The sequence below is a fragment of the Rhinoderma darwinii genome, chromosome 3 (assembly GCF_050947455.1).
Source record: "Rhinoderma darwinii isolate aRhiDar2 chromosome 3, aRhiDar2.hap1, whole genome shotgun sequence".
Taxonomy (NCBI): Eukaryota; Metazoa; Chordata; class Amphibia; order Anura; family Rhinodermatidae; genus Rhinoderma; species Rhinoderma darwinii.
The window spans coordinates 298601938-298626250 of NC_134689.1; the positions used below are offsets into that span (position 1 = coordinate 298601938).

The following is a 24313-nucleotide window of genomic DNA, read 5'->3' on the forward strand; positions in this document are numbered from 1 at the left end:
CAGAACCAAGCTCGGACATATATACAGTACCACAACCAAGCTCAGTACATAAATACAGTACCACAACCAAGATCAGTACATAAATACAGCACTAGAACCAAGCTAAGTACATATAGACAGCACCAGAACAAAGCTCAGTACATAAATACAGCACTAGAACCAAGTTATGACATATATACAGCACCAGAACAAAGCTCAGTACATACATACAGCACTAGAACCAAGCTCAGTACATAAATACAGCACTAGAACCAAGCCCACATATATATACACAGCACCAGAACCAACCTCAGTACATAAATACAGCACCAGAACCAACCTCAGTACATGAATACAGTACTAGAACCAAGCTCAGTACATATATACAGCACCAGAACAAACTTCAGTACATAAATACAGCACCAGAACCAACCTCAATACATAAATACATCCCCAGAACCAAGCTCAGTACATATATACACAGAACCAAAACCAATCTCATACGTATATACAGCACCAGAAGCAAGCTCAATACTTACATACAGCATCAGAACACGAACAATGGTGAGGATATGCTGGGAGATGCTGTTTCACAAAAAAAATCATATCATAATCATCTCGCTGCAGATCACACAGTGACTACAGTGCTGATTAGAGGCAGAATAAACATTTACATTAAGTGGCTCACTGGTGACATCTCAGATTCTAGTTCTTTTCTTCTCCCTCCGGTACAGACATCTTTGATAAATTTCTACCGGCCATGACCCATTTCTGCAGTTTTCCGCTCAGATGCCTTCAGCTTCTCACTTTTAAAACATTTCTGCACCTATAAACAAAGTTAAAATTCTCAACACCTCTTGCACCTCTAACTATAATAGCGCCATACACTGTGTCCCTGATTATAATAGTACTATACACTGTCACAAACACACCGTGCCCCCTGTAGATAGTGCCCCCATAGCCACCGTGCTGCCCTACATATAGCTTCCCCTATAGGTAGTGCTCCATGTATAGCCCACCTCTGTAGACAGTGCCCTACATATGGCCACCCTGTTGCTAGTACCCCACAGGTAACCCACCCCTGTATATAGTGTCCCACATATAGGCCACCCCTAAAGAAAGTGCCCTAAAAATAGCTCCCCTATAGATAGTCCTCTACATATAGCTCACCCCTGTATAGTGTCTCACATATAGCTCCCCCTGTATATAGTGCCCCACATATAGACCACCCTGTAGATAGTGGCCCACATATAGACCCCCCTGTAGATAGTGGCCCACATATAGACCCCCCTGTATATAGCGGCCCACATCCCCACATATAGACACCCCGGTAGATTGTGCCCCACATCCCCATATACATACCACCCCTGTAGCTAGTGACCCACATCCCCACATATAGACCCCCGCCCTGTATATAGTGGCCCACATATAGACGACCCCCCTGTAGATAGAGCCTCCACTATAGATAATGCCATTAACAGTTTTATGAGATAAAAATAAAAAAAATCTTTACATACTCACATGATCCCGTTCCTGTTCACTGGCGATGCAGATCTGCTCTCTTCTGAGCAGGTCTGCAGGAGCTGAACGAGCAGCGTCATTGTAAGGTGCTGAATGGTCGGGCATGAGAGGGCCTGTGTAGCCCGGCCCATACTTATTGGAGGCTCGGCGGCGTGGGCCCCATAGTAGCGGCGCTACTGCTGTAGCAGCCATAACGGCTGCTGGCAGCGCCACCGGGCATATGGGGGGTGTGTCGGCTGGTGGCACTGGCCCTTTCAAGCCACGGGCCCCGTAGCAGCCGCTACGGCTGCTACCGCGGTAGTTATGCCACTGGGCCTCATGACTGAATAACTTTATGATTAATGAACAGTTTCTGAATGTGTCCTATCTGATTTGCAGGTGAAGTTTTTCAATGTCGGGGTCCTGTGAAGTTTCACATTTGGCTGAAGGTCTTTTTACATGGAAAGGTTTCTGCCCAGTAACGAGCGCCGATTGACGATAATGACATGTCAATTGGTGCTCATTTGCTCCATTTACATGAAGCATTGATAGAGGCTATATATGGGGACGAACAATCATTAATACAATCGTTCGTACGCATACAGTTTTCATATTGTCAGCAGCACATTCCCTGTCTACACGGGGAGGTGTGCTGCCGCCAAACGATACATTTTAAGACAGCATAAAAGATCTGATCAGCTGACAAATGAGAGTTTGCCCGTTCCTTTGCTGATCGCTGCCTCGTTTACATGTGCTGATGATTGGGAACGAGTGTTTATATGAACGCGCTTTCGACCGATCATCGACCCATGAAAAAGGGCCTTAACTCTAGCTCTTTCCCTTTTATCTCTTCTCTCTCTCTCTCTCTTTTTTTTCCTCTCTCTCACACTATTAGGGTATGTTCACACGCTTAGCAAAAAACGTGTTCCCCCACAGCTCCTGATTTTCAGTTGTTTTTTAAGCCACTCGCATTTTTCGAGGCATTTTTTACGGCCGTTTTTGGAGCTGTTATTCAATCAATGGAAAACGGCTCCAAAAACAGCTCAAGAAGTGACATGCACTTCTTTTTGGCGGGCGTCTTTTTACGCACAGTTTTTAGAAGATGAGGCGTAAAAAAAAAATGCCTCGTCGGAACAGAACGCCGTATTTCCCATTGAAATCAATAGGCAGATGTTTATAGGTGTTCTACTTACGTTTTTTCAGACATTTTTCAAGGCGTAAACGCCCCGAAATACGCCTGAAAACCAGGGGCGTAACTAGGAAAGACTGGGCCCCATAGCAAACTTTTGACTGGGGCCCCCCCTCCCCTGGGTGTCACACAACCCCCACCTTGTAGATAGTACCTTTTTTACAGCCCCCCCCCTGTAGATAACGCCATACAGCCCCCCCTCTGTAGATAGCGCCATACATCCCCCTGTAGATAACGCCATACAGCCCCCCTGCAGAGAACGCCATACAGCCCCCCCTGTAGAGAACGCCATACAGCCCCCCCTGTAGGGAACGCCATACAGCCCCCACTGTAGGGAATGCCATACAGCCCACCCCTGTAGGGAACGCCATACAGCCCCCCCCTGTAGGGAACGCCATACAGCCACCCCTCCTGTAGGGAACACCATACAGCGTCCCCCCCTGTAGGGAACGCCATACAGCGTCCCCCCTCCCAAAAAAATGCGACCTACAGTGTGTCCTACAAAATACATGTATCCCCTCTCCACAGGATCTCCACAGGATAAGGGATACATGTGTGATCGCTGGCAGCGATAGGGAGAACGGGGGACTGAAAGTCCCCTGAACTTCTCCATGACTAACCTCTGACTTCCGGCGTCTGCGCAGCTCAATAAAAATGAAAGGAGCGCTGGTCACGCATTCGCACAAGCACGACCGGCGCTCCATTCATTTCTACGGAGCTGCCGACACAGACCCCGGAAGTCCGAGGTTTGTGATGGAGAACTTCAGGGGAATTTCAGTCCCCCGTTCTCCCTATCACTGCCAGCGATCACACATGTATCCCCTGTCCTGTGGAGATCCTGTGGAGAGGGGATACATGTCCTGTGGAGAGGGGATACATGTCCTGTGGAGAGGGGATACATGTCCTGTGGAGAGGGGATACATGTCCTGTGGAGAGGGGATACATGTCTTTTGCTCTATTTTGCGCCTTCAGGACCAGACACCGTTTAGCCATTTTTAGCACGTGTTAGTTAAATGGGTATAACTTTTTTATTTGTTGGGCTAACGACGTGATTTTTGCGACGTTTTTTCCGTAAACAATGCAGGTTTCATTTTTTATCGTTTTTATAGACACCTTTTTTGCTATTTTAGAATTTTTATTCATAAAGTTTGAAAATAATAGTAAAAAAATAAGCTTTTTTACAATTCAGCTTTTTTTTTTTTGGTAATAACATAGTTTTACCCTAAAATAGACCTTTTATTTGTGATCGCCATTGTCTACGGTAAATTTTTATATATTACATGTCTATATTAGGGTAATTGGGTCAGCGCTAGCGTTACAACAATGATTGGCGGGGGGGGGGGGACGTTTTTTTTTTGGGGTGGGTATTTTATGTGCATTTATTATTTCAATTTTTTTGCACTTTACTTTATTATTTTTTTATTACTATGGTCTGTCCCCCAAAGGTCAAAGAAGACCTTTGGGGAACTTTATATATTTTTTTTCTTTCTTTTAGGCCTCATGCACACGACCGTAAAAACTCCCGTTATTACGGGTCGTAATTACGACCCGTAATAACGGGCTCATAGACTTCTATTGGCGACGGGTGCCTTCCCGTTTTCTCACGGGAAGGTGCCCGTGCCGTTGAAAAAGATAGAACATGTCCTATTTCAGGCCGTAATAACGGCACGGACAGTCCATAGAAGTCTATGGAGCTCTCGTAATGACGGGTGGCTACATGTGTGCACCCGTCATTACGGCAGCGTTGCTAAGCAACGTCAGTAAATAGTCACTGTCCAGGGAGCTGAAAGAGTTAACTGATCGGCAGTAACTCTTTCAGCACCCTGGACAGTGACTACCGATCAGTATAAACCTGTAAAAAATAAAAATAAAAGACTTTCATACTTACCGACAACTTCCTGCTTCCTCCAGTCCGGTCTCCCGCCCGTTGCCTTGGTGACGCGTCCCTCTCGACATCCGGCCCGACGTCCTGGATGACGTTTCAGGCCATGTGACCGCTGCAGCCAATCACAGGTCAATCACAGGCTGCAGCGGTCACATGGACTGCCGCGTCATCCAGGGATGTCGGGCTGGATGTGAAGAGAGGGACGCGTCACCAAGACAACGGCCGGGTAAGTATGAATTTCTTTAACTTTTATTACAGAAAAGGCTGTCCCTTCTCTCTATCCTGCACCGATAGAGAGAAGGGGCTGCCGATTAGTGCAGTGCTATTTTGCCGCCAAAAACGTGCCTGTAAATACGGGTGGAATACGGGTGACACCGGACCCATATTTACGGGCACGGGTTCGTAAATACTGGTGCAAAACGGGTGGAATACGTGTGACACCGGACCCGTATTTACGCCAGTATTTACGGGTGGGAAAAAATACGGTCGTGTGCATGAGGCCTTACACCATGTTTTTCCACTGTAACTGGAGCTGCACAGCAGCCCCAGTTACAGGGGAAATCAGCCCTCTCATAGTGACGATTGTCACTAATAGGGCTGTGCTGGGTCTAGTAAGACCCAGCAACAGTCTGTCACTAACGGCACCCGGCGATCATGTGACCAGTCACATGATCACCGGGAGGAATAGAGACAGCGCCGCTGCTGCTGTCTCTATTCTTCGGGTATGTGCACACACACTAATTACGTCCGTAATTGACGGACGTATTTCGGCCGCAAGTCCCGGACCGAACACAGTGCAGGGAGCCGGGCTCCTAGCATCATACTTATGTACGATGCTAGGAGTCCCTGCCTCGCTGCAGGACAACTGTCCCGTACTGTAATCATGTTTTCAGTACGGGACAGCAGTTCCACGGAGAGGCAGGGACTCCTAGCATCGTACATAAGTATGATGCTAGGAGCCCGGCTCCCTGCACTGTGTTCGGTCCACTACTTGCGGCCGAAATACGTCCGTCAATTACGGACGTAAATAGTGTGTGTGCACATACCCTTCCTGTACACAGCGCGCATTGAGCGCTGTGTACAAGTGATCAGAGAAGACAGAAGCAGCGAAAGCTGCTTCTATCCTCTCCTCAGGGTCCCCGGCAGTCACTGACAGCCGGAGACCGGACATTCAGCTGCCCGATCGCGCGGGCAGCAAGTTAAAACCCGAGCCGTAGAAAGTCTATGGCTCGGGTTTTAAGGACCCGTCCCTGACCGCTGGCCGTAAAAATACAGCCAGCGGTCGGGAACCAGTTAATGGCAGAGCGGGGAGATACCTCCCTGCTCTGCCGTAGTGTTCAGTGGCGTCCCGCTGTAGCAGCAATAGCGGCTGCTAGCGGAGCCTCCGGCCATGGTGGGGGCCCGTGCCGGCGGGCGACACGGGCCCCCTCATGCCGCGGGCCTCGTAGCAGCCGCTACTGCTGCTACGGCGGTAGCTACGCCACTGCTGAAAACACTACGTGTGCACATACCCTTACTGTTTCCATTTAATCTCCCCAACAAGGGCTTTCACTGCACACAACTCAAATTGCTTCTCCTCTTTTCCAATATATTTCTGTTTCCTGATATAAGCGCCAATTCCACATTGCGGTTACATTATTGTCTGGTTGTTTTCATGACAAATGTTATACTATGTACTTACAATTTACTAATATAGCCTTTGGGATATTTCTCTACATTTATCTACTGTTTATTTTTGTATTATCTGTGCTGAATGAATTTGCTGTGCTTCCCTTTGTTTACTTATGTGTGAAAGTGAATAAAAATGTATTGAAAGTGTTGGAATTATCTCGATGACACATATGGATTCCCAGACATACCTTTAACAGGTTGGATAAAATAAAGGAGAACTGAACTGTGATAATAAATAGACCTGAATTGCCCTCTGTTAAAATCCAGTAGGTTGTATCTTGCTTCATAAAAACACAGACAATCCCTGCTTGTTTCCACACACTGGATGTTTATATACCTCTACCAGACTTCTCTAGATCTGACCGATTAGCATGTTTCTACATTCAAATGCCTAATCCCAAATCCCTGTATTCATTTATAGTAGCAGAGGACAGGTCAGATTAATGCCTCCTCCCCCAACTATACACTGTTGCACAAAAAACAACAACACTATTCAGTATTTAGACAAACTCCTTATCTTACAATAATAATACACAAAAAATGGTTTTCCGCAACCAATGTCCTTACAATATAATGCCCCTTTCACTTACTTACATCAGGAATGTTATATTATCTTATTTTGGAGATGGCAAGGTTTGTTATTTGCTTAAAGGGGATGTTCCACAATTAAAACGACACTCCGGTTTTACATAAAAATTTAACCGTAGCTGGGGAATGAATTGTTCATGTACGTGGTGCTCTCTTTTGTTGCTGTTGTGCCGCCGATCCACTGATTTCCCAGGCCCTTCTTCTTTCACCCAAAATGGCCACATCGCTTCTCAGACTTCCCAATGCATACTGTGCTTTCGGAAGTCCAAGACACTGTACCCTGCTCTCGGATTGGCCAGAGCTGCTGACAGTCCTTTTTTCTGAATGTTATTTATCATTATCTTTGTTCCACGGATGTTTTCTTCTGAGAGATTCCAGTCCAACTTTCCTTTATATGTGTATGACATAAATTATCATCATCTCTCGCTGCCAGTTAAAAAAACATAATGAAAAAAGATGCCCTTGTTCACCATGGATGTAGGATAGCAAATACATGGAAGCCATATCATGAAACAAAGGGCACATATCTGATGCTTTTATAAAACTTGTGCAATAAAAGATGAAATTGTTAGTTTGGTCAATGAGGTGTACGCTCGAGAACAATTGTTTTATCTGCACAAATGTCATGAAGGCCTCATGTGTGCCCTCAGTCAACAGACTTAAGATCCTTACATGAATGTAAATAGACAGAATGCAAGGGAAGAGAGGCTTATGTTAATCATTCAGTTAATAGCAGTAATTGAATTACAGACATTTAGAAGACTCAGGGTTCAGGTTGAAGACAGTCTTCAGAGCTTGTGTTTCCTTCTCTTTTAAATATATAGTGATACAGTCATTACATACTAAGTCGAGTCAAGACCAAAAGATGATGTGACAGCTGAATGAGGAAGATCTAAACCACCACATCACCGTTATTTAGTTATCAATATAAATATCTTTAAAAGTGGAGTTAGTAAAGGAGGTGATGCCACAAGATATTCTCCAGCCTGGGAAGATCCCAGATCCTATAGAACATGGGACCTTGTGGGATGCATCGCTTGAACTACAAGACAATGGAAACATTGGTAAGATACCCACTGTATGTGTGGAAGAGACAGATCCACAACAAGATGAATACAGGGAAAATGAAAGGCTTCTGCAAAGGATACCTAGTTTTGGAAAGACAGTCAAATTTATTTTGCCGCCCATCACCATTGAGGACAACGCACCCCAAGAGGAGGAGATGCAGTTCTTTCAGGCAGTGGAAGATGTTCTGGGAGGTAGAGCCTACAGCTTCAAAGATATTTTCTCCGCAGGCCGCTGGATAGATATTACAGGTATTGAAATATTTTATTTTATGTTTTCATTATGTTACTAGTGTAAATTATATTCTTACTTTGAACGTATCATACATTAGAGGTAAGGAATAATGCAGCTGCTGCTGTTGTCCTCCTTGTGAAGTCTTTTAATATTCCATTAAGTTATGTCTGACGTATATCTTGTTCTCCCACTGGTGATGTGATACTGGGGGGTGACAATTTGTGGCAGTAATTTCAGTGCCTAAGCAATTTGCCATACAGCTTTCCACAGACATATAAATGCTGCATCAATCTGAATTTCTAAACAGTGAGTTGTATTAAACAACTAGTTGGGTGACACTGTAATGGCTGCATAAAGCAGTTGTCAACCACCATCTATTACCCATGCAGAAAAAAAACAAATAGATAAAATATTGAACAACTCTGCTGAAGTAATTTTATCTAAATTACCAAATCTGATGAGTGCATAGCAGAGATACGTATAAAATGCCACATGCTTCAATGAAGTAAAATATACCATACTTACAATATGTACGATTTATAGTCAATGCTAATAATTCGTAACGCTTCAATACTGTAAAGACAGTACAATGCAATGCTGAGAACCTACTACATCATACGTTATCATGGATCATTAGCAAAATGGTCCATTATTTTCCAAACATATTTCCTAATGTTTCTAATACTTGTTTTTTGCTATTGTACTCATTTGTCTGTTCCAGGTATGATTAAAATAAAAACTTCTTGGTAGGCTAAAGTTTTGCTAATGGCCAGTAGACTATTGCTGTATTATTGTAGTTGCATGGCTGATAAAATGGGCTTACTGCAATGCAACTACAGGTGCCCATTCACGTTAGATGAACGTAGGCCGAACCTGCAGCAGGAACGGCCAACCATCTAATGTGTATGGGGGTGTCGAAGGATCGATCATGATGGATCTCATGGGATATAAGCCATTTCCGAAGGTGTTTGGTAGTGGCTTATTCCCCTCTCTTCTTCTTAGCGGAGCTTGACTGTGTATGGGAGGGGGGGGGGGGTCTGGAGAAATAGCTGTGGGCTGAACAAGCATTTGGCCGACAACTAAGGTGTATGGCCACCTTAAAGGAACAGTGTCATCACAAATTATTTTTTTATATGTTAAAGATGTTAGTGCTTTATTAAAAACGTTTATATTTATTTGTGTGTTTGTGTTTTACTTTTTCTTATTTTTACACTTTTTCTTCCCTATGGGGGCTGCCATTTTTTGTTCCATTTCTGTATGTGTCGATTAACGACACATACAGACATGGAATACGGCAGCCACAGTCCCATAGGGACTGCGAACGGCTCCCGTCCCATTCACTTGTGTGTACGGCGTCTGTGTACAATATAGGCCACTTATAACGTGGTGACAGAGCCTCTTTAACATGCTACAAGCATCCTTATTTCTCTTTTTCTGTGTCATTATTTTTAAGGATCTGCCAGGCACAGCTTCTGTATCCACGCCCATAGGTAATCAGTCTGCACCTGCTTCTATGTCTGTGAGACTGACTCCATCTTCCACCACTCAGGATGGCAGGCTTAGGAGTGGGAGAGCCTATCACAGCCTGGCCAGACGGAGCTAGCTCCCGCCCTCTGTCTATTTACACCTGCCTTCCCTGTTCCTCCTTGCTTGTGATTCTTCTCTGTTGGTTTCCTGGCCCTGCTGCAGCTTCTTGAACTACTTGTCCCTGCTTCGTATTGACCCTGGCTTACTGACTACTCTTCTGCTCTGCGTTTGGTACCTCATACACTCCTGGTTTGACTCTGCTTGTTCACTACTCTCCTGCTCTACGTTTGGCACCTCGTACTCTCCTGGTTTGACTCGGCTCGTTTAGTACTCTTGTTGCTCACGGTGTTGCCGTGGGCAACTGCCCCGTTTCCCTTTGTTCTGTGTTTCCTTGTCTGGTTGTCTGTCGTGCACTTATTGAGTGTAGGGACCGTCGCCCAGTTGTACCCCGTCGCCTAGGGCGGGTCGTTGCAAGTAGGCAGGGACTGAGTGGCGGGTAGATTAGGGCTCACTTGTCTGTTTCCCTATCCCTGTCATTACAATTATCTTTTAAACTACTTTTTTTTTATTCCTATATACATACACCATTCAGCCATACAATTAAAACCAATGACAGGTGAAGTAAATAACATGGATTATCATGTGACAATGGCACCTCTGAAGCATATATTAGGCAGCAAGTGAACAGTCAGTTCTTGAAGTTGATGTGTTGGACTCAGGAAAAATGGTCAAACAAAAGGATCTTCATGGCAGGAGCATTACGTAATGGCAGTGGACTTTTCCAGTAGGACACTGCAAGAATTGTTCAAGAATGGTTTGAGGAACGTGACATAAGAGATCAAGGTGTTGACTTGGCCTCCAAATTACCCAGATGTCAATCTGATTGAGCATCTGTGGGATGTGCTGAAAAAATAAGTCTGATCCATGGAGGCCTCACCTCACAACTTACAGGACTCAAAGGATCTGCTGCTAAAGTCTTGCTGCTAGACACCACAGGACACCTACTGAGATCTTGCAGAGTATTGTGGGACCTACACAATATTAAGCATTTGATTTTAATGTTATGGCTCATGTGTATATCTGTATTATGTTCCGTGGGGCTTTTCAATGTGGTAAACAGGGATAACTACATAATGATACACATACAAAGAAGCAAAAAAACAACAACGACAAAAAAAGTAGAAGCAAGAGTCAGTCTAAAGCAGGAGTGCACAAACTTTTCACTCCCAAGAACCGCAATAAAATTTAACGTTGTTTTCCAAACGGAAACTTTTATGGCATATCGACATAATACGCTATAAATGTCTGATAGGTGGGGTTCCACTTCTAGGACTCTGATCTATCAGAAGAATGGATCCTAATCCGCTTGTTTGTCGGTCCTGAGAAGAGGAGACAAGACGGCAATTGTTTTACAATTCCTATAAACTGCAATGGGAAGAGCTGACAGGGCCGGCCTTAGGATAGATGGCGCCCCATGCAAAATTATCTTTCGGCGCCCCACCCCATCATAAAAAAATGCCCCATAAAAAAAGTATACTGCCCTTTATAGTGCGCCCACATAATACAATGCCAATTTAGTGCCCCCCATACAGTATAATAATAATATAATATATTATAACATCTCCATGGACAGTATTTTGTCCTCTAATTGTGCCCACACAGTATTATGGCCCCTAAGTGCCACACACAGGATATTGCCCTCTGTAGTGCCCTTGCACACTATGATGTCCGCTTAGTGGCCTCCACACAGTATAATGCCCCCCCTTATAGATAGTGCCCCCCTGTAGATTTTGCCATACAGCCTCCCTTTAGACAATGCCATATTCCCCCACCTCCTACTTGTACATAGTGCCATACAGTTCCCCTCCTCCCCCTTGTAGACAGTGCCCCCCAAAAAAATGTTTTACTCACCTAGGCCCCTTTCCCATGAAGAAACTGAGTAGCCCCACAACGCCGACGACTGGATCCTTGTGTAGGCCAGCGTGATGCTGTAGCCTAGTACAGAGTTTCCCAACCTTTTCGGACTCGAGGCACCGCTGGCAAAAAATAAATCCTCAGGGCACCCCTATCAAAAATTGTTTTGAGAAAGACAGAAAACGGCTAAAAACAAGCACTACACTCTTAGGGTATGTTCACACAGTGTTTTTTTCTTAATTGACAGCGTTATTTGACCTTTTTTTGACATTTTTTAAAGCCGTTGAAGCTAATGCAAAAGACGCAGGCAAAAAAGCAATCCAAACGAGCACCGCAGGTATTTTCTGCCTCCTATTAATTTTAATTCGAGTTCAGAGGTGGAAACCACATCAGCCCCCCACTCACAGTAATATGACCACCAGCCCGCCACCCACAGATGCCCCTTGTAGATATTGCTACACAGCCCCATAGATAGTGGCACACAGCCCCTTGTAGGTAAGGCCAAACAGCAACTTGTAGGTAGTGCCACACAGCCCCCTTGTAGGTAGTGCCACACAACCCTGTGTGGGGGAGAGAATTCTAGCTGGGGTGGCAGAGTATTTAAACTAGGGCTGAGGAGGGAGGTCAATGTAGAAAAAAAAGGGGTAGCCAGGTTAGAGAGGGGTCAGACTATATTGGTGGGGGGAGAAACAGAATGTGGGGAGAGGACTAGACAACAAGATAAGGAGATCCTTTCGTTACAAAACATCAGTGTAAATAAAAAGGCCCGATTAATGTCAAATCACATTTCTGATAATAAAAGTGAAAAACTGACAGGCAAGTTAAAGTGTATGTTCACAAATGCCAGAAGTCTAGCAAGCAAAATAGGGGAGCTGGAGGCCTTGATACTAGAAGAAAATATAGATATAGTTGGTGTTGCTGAAACATGGCTGGACTCTTCACATGACTGGGCTGTAAATCTACAGGGTTTTACACTTTTTCGGAAAGACAGGACAAATAGGAAAGGTGGTGGTGTATGTCTGTATGTGAGAAGTGATATGAAGGCGAGTGTGAAAGAGACAATAGTGGGTGAATACTGTGAGGAGGTTGAAACCTTGTGGGTGGAACTAGAAAGGGAGGTAAACACTGAAAAAATTACTTTTGGTGTAATCTATAGACCCCCCAATATAACTGAGGAGATGGAAGGTCAGATATATAAACAGATGGAGCAGGCTGCACAGGCGGGTACTGTAGTGATAATGGGAGATTTTAATTTCCGGGATATTAATTGGTGTCATGGTTCGGCTTCAACTGCAAAGGGGAGACATTTCCTCAACCTGTTGCAGGAAAATTTTATGGGCCAGTTTGTGGAAGACCCGACTAGAGGTGAAGCTCTGTTGGGTCTGGTCATTTCTAATAATGCAGATCTTGTTGGGAATGTCAATGTTCGTGAAAACCTCGGTAACAGTGATCATAATATAGTTACATTTTACCTATACTGTAAAAAACAAACGCAGGCTGGGAGGGCAAAAACATTTAATTTTAAGAAAGCCAATTTCCCCAGGATGAGGGCGGCAATTCAGGATATAGACTGGGAAGAACTAATGTCAAATAATGGAACAAATGATAAATGGGAGATTTTCAAATCTACTTTGAGTTATTATAGTGCAAAATGTATTCCTATAGGTAACAAGTATAAACGACTCAAATTAAACCCCACATGGCTTACACCTTCTGTGAAAGGGGCAATACATGACAAAAAAGGGCATTTAAAAAATACAAATCTGAGGGTACAGCTGTAGCCTTTGTAAAATATAAAGAGCTTAATAAAATCTGTAAAAATGTAATAAAATTAGCAAAAATACAAAATGAAAGGCAGGTGGCCAAGGATAGTAAAACAAATCCTAAAAAATTCTTCAAGCATATAAATGCAAAAAAGCCCAGGTCTGAACATGTAGGACCCCTAGATAGTGGTAATGGGGAGTTGATCACAGGGGATCAAGAGAAGGCAGAGTTACTAAATGGGTTCTTTAGCTCTGTACATACAACTGAAGAAGGAGCAGCTGATGTAGCCGGTGCCAGTGCTGTTAATATATCAGTTGATATACTGAATTGGATGAATGTAGAGATGGTCCAAGCTATATTAAATAAAATAAATGTGCACAAGGCCCCGGGACCGGATGGGTTACACCCTAGAATTCTTAAAGAGCTTAGTTCAGTTATTTCTGTCCCCCTTTTCATAATATTCAGAGAATCTCTAGTGACTGGTATAGTGCCAAGGGACTGGCGCAGGGCAAATGTGGTGCCTATTTTCAAAAAGGGCTCTAGGTCTTCCCCAGGTAATTATAGACCAGTAAGCTTAACATCCATCGTGGGGAAAATGTTTGAGGGGCTATTGAGGGACTATATACAGGATTATGTGACAATAAATAGCATTATAAGCGACAGCCAGCACGGTTTTACTAAGGACAGAAGTTGTCAAACTAACCTAATCTGTTTTTATGAAGAGGTGAGCAGAAGTCTAGACAGAGGGGCCGCTGTAGATTTAGTGTTTTTGGACTTTGCAAAGGCATTTGACACTGTCCCCCATAGACGCCTAATGGGTAAATTAAGGACTATAGGTTTAGAAAATATAGTTTGTAATTGGATTGAGAATTGGCTCAAGGACCGTATCCAGAGAGTTGTGGTCAATGATTCCTTCTCTGAATGGTCCCCGGTAATAAGTGGTGTACCCCAGGGTTCAGTGCTGGGACCACTATTATTCAACTTATTTATTAATGATATAGGGGAAGGGATTAATAGCACTATTTCTATTTTTGCAGATGACACCAAGCTATGTAGTATAGTTCAGTCTATGGAAGATGTTCATGAATTGCAGGCAGATTTAAACAAACTAAGTGTTTGGGCGTCCACTTGGCAGATGAAGTTTAATGTAGATAAATGTAAAGTTATGCATCTGGGTACGAAAAACCTGCATGCATCATATGTCCTAGGGGGAGCTACAGTGGCGGATTCACTTGTTGAGAAGGATCTGGGTGTACTTGTAAATCATAAACTCAATAACAGCATGCAGTGTCAATCAGCTGCTTCAAAGGCCAGCAGGATATTGTGGTGTATTAAAAGAGGCACGGACTCGCGGGACAGGGATGTAATATTACCACTTTACAAAGCATTAGTGAGGCCTCATCTAGAATATGCAGTCCAGTTCTGGGCTCCAGTTCATAGAAAGGATGCCCTGGAGTTGGAAAAAATACAAAGAAGAGCAACGAAGCTAATTAGGGGCATGGAGAATTTAAGTTATGAGGAAAGATTGAAAGAATTAAACCTATTTAGCCTTGAAAAAAGACGACTAAGGGGGGACATGATTAACTTATATAAATATATTAATGGCGCATACAAAAAATATGGTGAAATCCTGTTCCTTGTAATACCCCCTCAAAAAACAAGGGGGCACTCCCACCGTCTGGAGAAAAAAAGGTTCAAGCTGCAGAGGCGACAAGGCTTCTTTACATTGAGAACTGTGAATCTATGGAATAGTCTACAGCAGGAGCTGGTCACAGCAGGGACAGTAGATGGCTTTAAAAAAGGGTTAGATAATTTCCTAGAACAAAAAAATATTAGCTCCTATGTGTAGAAATTTTTCCTTCCCTTTTCCCTTCCCTTGGTTGAACTTGATGGACATGTGTCTTTTTTCAGCCGTACTAACTATGTAACTATGTAACTATGTAACTATGTAACCCCCTTGTAGGTAGTGCCACACAGTCCCCTTGTAGGTAGTGCCATACAGCCCCCTGTAGGTGGTGCCACACAGCCCTCTTGTAGGTAGTGCCACACAGACCCTTTAGTGCCACACAGCCCGCTTGTAAGTAGTGCCACACAGCCCCCTTAGTGCCACACAGCCCCCTGTAGGTAGTGCCACACAGCACCCTTGTAGGTAATGGCACACAGCCCCCTTGTAGGTAGTGCAACACAGCCCCCTGTAGGTAGTGCCACACAGCCCCCTTGTAGGTAGCCACAAAGCCCCCCTGTAGTTAATGCCACACAGTCCCCTTGTAGGTAGTGCCACACAGCCACCTTGTAGGTAGTGCCACACAGCCCCCTTGTAGGTAGTGCCACACACCCTCCTGTAGGTAGTGCCACACAGCCCCCTTGTAGATAGCACCCCCCTCCTGTAGATAGCGCCACTGTAGCTCTCTGAAGGAGCGGAATACCCGTGTGGCCGGGGATTCCGCTCCTGGACGAAGCTCTTGATGTCCCTGTCCATATATGGCTATAAAAAGGGCTCTGCCCTCTTGCCCTTTGCCAGAGCGTTGTTAGTTTTCCCGTTGTTCGTCTTGCTTATGGTCTCCCAGTGTCTTCCAGCCTCCCAGTGTACCTTGCTCCTGTATCCCGTATCCCGTATCCTGTTTCCGTGCTACCTAGTGCTATAGCCGTGCTGTGCTACCTACTGTGCTGTGCTACAGTCTACGCTACCCTACTACGCCTCACCGAACGACTTCCCACCGCCTGGTTCTGGACGTGTCCGCCTCGCCACTGCCTACGATTGCCTCAGGTACTCTCGCTGAACCATTGAACTGTGTACTTTCCGGTTTGGCCAGCTGCCATCCCCGCTACGCGGTACGGCCCAGTGGGTCCACACCCCGCATCGTGACAGTACGCTCTGGCCATGGACCCCGCTGGCCAATTCAAGGGCTTGACACCCTCCCAAGCCATGCAGGCGCATCTGTTGGATCTCCGAGCTAGGCAGGACCAGCTCTTCGTGGCCGTGGACTCTATGGCACAGCAGTTAGGGACGCTAGTTGCCTCCATTCCTGCTTCTATGCAAGTTCCTCAAGCCGACCCTCCTGTTGCTCCTCCTGGCAGTTCCTGTACGGACCCTCGGTTCTCGCTGCCATTGCCCTCTCGGTTCGATGGAGACGCCAGTGCTTGTCGGGGGTTCCTGAACCAATGCCACATTCATTTTACCCTGCACTCTCGGGCATTTCCGTCAGATGGAGCCAGATGGAGACTTGATTCTGCTTGCCACTCGGGTTGACGTAAGGCTGAGGGAGAGATCCCATGAGGTTCGTCAGGAGCGCCGGCGCCCTAGACTGGCGCCCAACTTTCAGCAACCCATCTTGCCTGCTTCTATCGCTTTGCCCGAGGTTCAGATGCAAGTTGACCGACTAAAATTATCGGTCCAGGAGACGCCAGTGCTTGTCGAGGGTTCCTGAACCAATGCCACATTCATTTTACCCTGCACTCTCGGGCATTTCCCTCAGATGGAGCCAAGATCGCATTTATCATCTCCCTCCTGACCAGCAAGGCCCTGGCATGGGCTAACCCTATCTGGGAACGTCAGGGACCCGAAACCCGAGACTTCCAGGAGTTCGCACGAATATTCCGAACCGTTTTTGAGGAGCCAGGGCGAGTCTCATCAGCCGCCACCGCCATCTTCAACCTTCGCCAAGAGGACAACTCCGTGGGCGAGTATACTATTCAGTTCCGGACTCTGGCTGGAGAGCTATCCTGGAACAATGAGGCATTCGTGGCATCCTATTGGCATGGCCTGTCGCCCGAGATCAAGGACGAACTGGCTGCTCGAGACCTGCCTCCCGCATTGGACGACTTGATTCTGCTTGTCACTCGGGTTGACGTAAGGCTGAGGGAGAGATCCCATGAGGTTCGTCAGGAGCGCCGGCGCCCTAGACTGGCGCCCAACTTTCAGCAACCCCTCTTGCCTGCTTCTATCGCTTTCCCTGAGGTTCCGATGCAAGTTGACCGACTAAAATTATCGGTCCAGGAGAAACAGCGCAGGCGCACCTCTGGACTTTGCTTATATTGCGGCCTCGCTGGCCACGTCGTGTGTCTGTGTCCTCACAAGCCAAAAAACCCCAGCGCCTAGGCTTGGTTGGAGAGACAACCCTGGGCGTCAACATATTGAAGCAAGAACTCTCCTCCAAACTATTTATCCCTGTAACCACCAGTGCTGGCGAGAGGCCCCATCAGGTCTCCGCATATCTGGACTCCGGCTCTGCAGCCAACTTCATCTGCCAGGATCTTGTGGATCTCCTACAGTTGCCCACTATCCCGCTTGAAAGGCCGCTGATCGTTGCCTCGGTGGATGGACTGCCATTACCAGACCCAGTTGTGTCCGTAACCAAGCCGTTGAAACTCCAAGTGGGAGCCCTTCATGCTGAGATCATCTCTCTGTTCGTCCTGTCCAAGGCCGTCAACCCCGTGCTGCTGGGGTTGCCTTGGCTTCGTCTGCACGCCCCCGTCCTGGATTGGAACTCGGGAGAGGTTCTCCAGTGGGTCCCGAAGTGTCTTGACCGCTGTCTGAGTCACATTCAGTCTCCACAGCCCGCTCCTCTTCAGTCGTTGGCAGGTTTGCCCCTCTGTTTCTCCATGTTCGGCGATGTCTTCAATAAAAAGGAGGCCGAGACCTTGCCGCCACACCGGGCATATGACTGCCCGATCGACCTGGTTCCGGAATCGTCTCCTCCTCGTGGTAGAGTGTACCCTCTCTCCTTGCCAGAGACCCAGTCCATGTCGGCTTACATCAAGGAGAACCTGGAGAGGGGTTTCATTCGTAAATCTTCATCCCCGGCCGGAGCAGGGTTCTTCTTTGTTAAAAAGAATGATGGATCATTACGACCTTGCATTGACTACCGAGGCCTAAACCAGATCACGGTGAAGAACAGGTATCCTCTGCCTTTCATTTCTGAACTGTTTGATCGCATACGGGGGGCAACATTTTTTTCTAAACTGGACCTGCGGGGGGCCTATAATCTGATCCGGATTCGTCGAGGTGATGAGTGGAAGACTGCCTTTAATACTCGTGATGGGCATTACGAATACTTAGTCATGCCCTTCGGCCTGTGTAACGCCCCCGCAGTATTTCAAGAATTTGTCAATGACATTTTTCGTGATCTCCTGTATGTTTGTGTTGTGGTGTATCTCGATGACATTCTGATTTTTTCCCCAGACCCAGTAACTCATCAAAGTCATGTCCGCCAGGTGTTGCTCCGTCTAAGAGAGAATCGACTTTACGCCAAGTTGGAGAAGTGTGTGTTCGAGAAGAAGTCTCTATCCTTCCTGGGCTATATTATCTCTGATCAGGGCATCAAGATGGATCCCCAGAAGGTAAAGGCCGTCCTGGAGTGGCCACGCCCCCAAGGCTTAAGGGCCATCCAACGCTTTCTAGGATTCGCCAACTTCTACCGACTCTTCATCCCCAACTTCTCATCTTTGACAGCACCTATCTCCACCCTCACTAAGAAAGGTATGAATGCCAAGATGTGGACCCCGGAGGCTGAAGCCGCATTTGAATCCTTAAAGAAAGCCTTCACATCTGCCTCCATTCTGCACCATCCGGACGTATCCTTACAGTTTTCGTTAGAGGTGGACGCCTCCTCGGTGGGTGCTGGTGCACTGTTGTTCCAGAAAAGACCGAAAGGCAACGCCGTGGTATGTGGCTACTATTCCAAGCTGTTTTCTCCCGCAGAGCGTAACTACTCGATTGGGGACCGGGAGTTACTGGCCATCAAACTGGCTCTGCAGGAGTGGAGACACCTACTGGAAGGCGCGGTTCATCCTATCCTGATCTTCACGGATCACAAGAATTTGACCTACCTACAGACGGCCCAGCGGTTGAATCCTCGTCAAGCCAGGTGGTCGTTGTTCTTTGCTCGGTTCCGGTTCGAACTCCACTACCGTCCCGCCGACAAGAATGTGAGGGCCGATGCCTTGTCTAGATCTTTCGAAACTGAGGACACCATGGAATCTCCACAGAATATCATTGACCCATCCTGTATATTCTCTGTGAATCCCCTGCAAGTCAGAGACATTCCTCCGGGTAGGACTTTTGTGCGTCTGGTTGACCGAGGAAGAATTCTTCGCTGGGGTCACAGCTCTAAGCTGGCAGGTCACGCGGGTGCTCGTAAGACCCAAGATCTAATCACCCGTCAGTTCTGGTGGCCCACGTTGCACAAAGATGTCATGGACTTTGTCTCCTCTTGCACAGTCTGTGCAGAAAAAATAAAGTTGCTCACTCCAGACCTGCGGGCCTGCTCTAACCACTGCCTGTGCCCGTTGCCCCGTGGCAACATGTCGCTATGGACTTCGTCACGGATCTTCCTCCTTCTGCGAGTTGCAGTGTGATCTGGGTGGTGGTGGATCGATTTTCCAAGATGGCTCACTTCATCCCGTTGACCGCTCTGCCGTCTGCTACGCGATTGGCTGACCTCTTCATACAGCACATCTTCCGTCTGCACGGCTTGCCCCTGCATATTGTCTCGGACAGAGGTGTCCAGTTCACCTCAAAGTTTTGGAGAGCACTCTGCGGGCTCCTTGGTGTGAAATTGGACTTCTCTTCGGCCTATCATCCCCAGTCCAACGGGCAAGTCGAGAGAGTTAACCAGATTATGGAGAACTACCTACGTCACTTTGTGTCCAGGCGCCATGATGATTGGGTGCAGTTCCTCCCGTGGGCAAAGTTCTCCTATAACAACCACACCAGTGAGTCGACCACATCCAGTCCATTTTTCATTGTCTACGGCCAACATCCTCGTATACCTCTTCCTGTTTCTACAATGTCCCAGGTGCCTGTAGCCGACTCCACCTTCAGGGACTTTCTACAGATATGGCAACAGACCCGATCTTCTATCCTCTTGGCGGTGGACCGCATGAAGAGAAAGGCAGATACAAGAAGACGGGCGCCTCCGCAGTTCCTTCCAGGGACTAAAGTCTGCCTGTCTTCTAGGAATATCCGGCTGAAGGTGCCGTCATGCAAATTTGCCCCGAGGTTCCTTGGTCCCTTTGAAGTCCTGCTACAAATTAACCCGGTATCCTACAAGCTGCGGCTCCCCCCCACTCTCAGGATTCCTAACTCCTTTCACGTCTCCCTGCTAAAACCGGTGGTCCTGAACCGCTACTCCAGGACTCCTAGTCCCACAGTGGTTCCTGGCGGCCCATCTGGGACTTTCGGGGTAAAGGAGATTCTGGCTATCAAGAAGGTGGGAGGAAGGACATTTGATTTGGTGGACTGGAGGGGGTTCGGCCCAGAAGAGAGGTCTTGGGAGCCAGAGGAGAACATCGATGCCCCTGTCCTCGTGAGGAAGTTTCTCTCTCGCTCTGGTCCCAAGAAGAGGGGGCGTAAGAGGAGGGATACTGTAATGTCTATGGCCACGGCCCGTCGATTGGTCGTTAACCCCGACGGCCGTGGCCATGGACAGCTTACCTGCCTGCAGCGTCGTCCCCCAGTCAGGTGCCGGCACTCTCTTCCGGATTCCGAGTGTCTCCGGCGGGCGCCCGCGCGTGCACGGCCTTAAAGGGCCAGTGCGCGCGTTTTTGCAAAAAACTGCAATCTGGCCCAGGATGCCCTGGGCTATAAAAAGGGCTCTGCCCTCTTGCCCTTTGCCAGAGCGTTGTTAGTTTTCGCGTTGTTCGTCTTGCTTATGGTCTCCCAGTGTCTTCCAGCCTCCCAGTGTACCTTGCTCCTGTATCCCGTATCCTGTTTCCGTGCTACCTAGTGCTATAGCCGTGCTGTGCTACCTACCCTGCTGTGCTACAGTCTACGCTGCCCTACTACGCCTCACCGAACGACTTCCCACCGCCTGGTTCTGGACGTGTCCGCCTTGCCACTGCCTACGATTGCCTCAGGTACTCTCGCTGAACCATTGAACTGTGTACTTTCCGGTTTGGCCAGCTGCCATCCCCGCTATGCGGTACGGCCCAGTGGGTCCACACCCCGCATCGTGACAGTAGGTAGTGCCAGACACCCCCTTGTAGGTAGTGCCACACAGCCCCCTTGCAAATAGCACCACTCTCCTGTAGATAGTGCCACGATAGTTCCCTGAAGGAGTGGAATCTCCGTGTGGCCGGGGATTCCGCTCCTGGACGAAGCGCTTGATGTCTCCATTCATATATGGACAGTGACATCAGGGGTAACTCCTGAAGCGGAATCCTCGTCCACAGTGTTGCCGACGCTGTGAATGGGGATTCCACACCAGGAGAAGTCCCTGACGTCTCTGTTAATTTATGGACAGTGATGTCAGGGGCTTCTCCTGGAGGGAATCCCTGGTCACAGTGCTAGGGATTCCACTCCAGGAGAAGTCCCTGTCTTCTCTGTCCATTTATGGATAGTGACGTCAGGGGCTTCTCCCGGAGTGGAATCCCCGGACACAGCGTCGGCAATGCTGTGGACAGGGATTCCACTTCAAGAGTTGTCCCTGATGTCACTGTCCATATATGGAGAGAGACATCAAGTGCTCCGACCAGGAGCGGAATCCCCGGCCACATGGGGATTACGCTGCTTCAGGGATCTACAGTGGCGCTAGTAGATAATAGAGCAGGGAGATACCTCCCCGCTCTGTTATAGTGTTCAATAGTATCTGCGTTTTAAGGACTGATATACTATTGAATGTGGAATCGCTACCGCTGTAGCAGCCACAGCGGCTGCTAGCAGTGCCGCCGGCCATAGGGGGGGCGTCCTGACGGGCGGCACGGGTGCTCTCGTGCCCGATGTCGCTGCTAACTGCCGCTACAGCGGTGGTGACGCCACTGAGAGAAGCGCCTGGGCGGATTGGCAGCTGCTGAGTACCGGGCCAGGCGCTTCTGAAACACCAGCAGGGGAAGGGAGTCAGCGCAGCGCCCCCTTCCACCTGCTGAATTGATGTGCCCTGTGCAATGGCACAGGTCGCACACCCCTAAGGCCAGCCCTGAGAGCTGAACATGTGCGCTCTTCACCTCAACATGTAGAGTATATCCTTTGGGTATGGCATGAATATCTCAGATGCGAATAACCATTTAAAGTAGCAATCTGGGTAAAACTGATACACTGGGGCAGATTTATTAAGACTGGTATTTCATATGACAGTCTTAAAAACCAATTCACTGGCATAAGGTGCAAAATATTTAATAAGAGGTGTACGTACGCCTCTTAATAAATGTTTTGCATCTTTCCGCTGGCCGTGCACCGCAATTTTGGCCAGCCATGCTCAATAATTGAGGTGTAGCAACTGCACCTTATTGATCCCCAATCACATAAAAAATACATACTCACCCCTTTTTGAACTGCCTGCACTTTTTTCCCGGCGTTTTTCGCAGAGGTTTTTGCACGGGGCCATTGAATCTAATGCAAGGACCGTGGGCAGAAAACGCCACAAAAAAACGCTAAAAACCGAGCACCGCAGGTTTTCCTTTGCCTCCCATTGATTTTAATGGGAAGTCAGAGGCAGAAACCGCGGCAAGAAAGAACATGCAGCTTTTTCCTCCCTCCAGCAGCCAAAAGCCGCATGGGAAAAAACGATTCTGCTTCCCATTGAAATTAATGGGAGGCAATTTTGGAAGTTTTTTGGTGCTGATTCTGACATGTTTTCCATGTCAAAATTAGCTCCATAAAACCCTGTGTGAACTGACTCTATCTTGACTAGATCTATGCGGAAAATGTTTTTTTTTTTGCTTTTTTTTCAGAATAAGCAGATATGTAGACAAAAACCTGGTTGCTCCCAATGTAGAAATACGTTCCAGGCCCCCCACAAACACCAAATAATATTTGTAGTAGTGGTATAGTTTTAAATGACGTAAGGGCTTCTATGCCTCCTCAGATTCCAGGGTCCAGGTGTGGCTGCAAACGCTGCATCTCCTAACACCTCTTGCACACGACTGAGTTCGGGCCGGCTGGATTTCTCGGCCTGAACACGGTACAGGTGAACGGGACTCCTGGCATCATATACATTTTATGATGCTAGTAGTCCTTGCCTTCCCGCGGAAGTCCTGTTCCGTACTGTATCATTTTGTTCAGTACCAAACAGCAGTTCCATGAGGAGGCAGAGACTCCTAGCATCATAAATGTTTATGATGGCAGGAATCCCGTTCACCTGTACTTCGGTCGGGCCGGGAAATCCATCCGACACACGGACCGTTTTTCACGGCCCAAACTCGGTCGTCTGCAAGGGGTGTTAAGCTACAGTATGACACTGTGAAAAGGCATTGAAGATTAAAAGAGGTTGAAAAAACGCATGTGAAAACAACTTCTCTCAGTTACATCACTCTGCTCAAACACAAGGATCCCTTCACACATTGCGGTAAAAACGCATGCGGTTTCCAGATGCATTTTTACATGTGGTTCCAACCGCAGCTAAATGCAACCAGTGAATGGACCCTAAGGCCGTATTCACACGAATGGGTGTCAAATCAGCCGTTAAAAACAGCACGGATGTGGGACCCGTTTTACGAATCCCTCAAAGACTTGAGTTTATTGAGGGATCCGGGAAAACGGGCAAAAATAGGACATGTTTTATTTTTTCACGGGCTGCTCACGCGGTCTGTTTAAAAAACGCCCCATAGACGTTTATTGATTTTAATGCAGCCGCATGACCGCTGTTAAAAAAGAACGATCGTTACACGGCCAATTATCCATGTCATGTAAATAAGCCCCTAGTGGAGCAGCTGCTCCTATCTCACTCAGAGCAAGAAGTGTTAGCGCTGTATGAAGTGCCAATCAGCAGCTGTGTTACATGAGCCTTGTCTCGCTATATGCTTGGAGCTGGGGAAACGTCTTCAGGCATATATCACCATGCACACAGAAACCAGCACCTTAATTTATTCTCTGCTTAGAATAGAAGATGCCGTTTTTAGTGCACCAGAAATAGTTTTTATCTTGCTGGACTGCTGACTCTCCACTGAATCCTAATATAATACAGTATTTTATAAATGAATTGTTTACAACCACTTTAATTATATTTTCTCAAATCCACAGAGGTTACTCACCATGAAATCCCATGAATGACTCTCATTTT

The 24313-nt window shown here is 47.1% G+C and overlaps 1 protein-coding gene across 1 annotated transcript in view; it reads left to right on the top strand.

Moving 5' to 3' along the window:
- Positions 1 to 7776: 7776 nt before the first annotated feature.
- LOC142748128 (peptidyl-prolyl cis-trans isomerase FKBP8-like) overlaps positions 7777 to 24313 on the top strand; it is a 60267-nt gene continuing 43730 nt past the window's right edge. The window contains exon 1 of the mRNA XM_075855256.1: positions 7777 to 8128. Coding sequence (XP_075711371.1) covers positions 7777 to 8128 — 352 coding nt within the window. The remainder of the gene's footprint in view (positions 8129 to 24313) is intronic.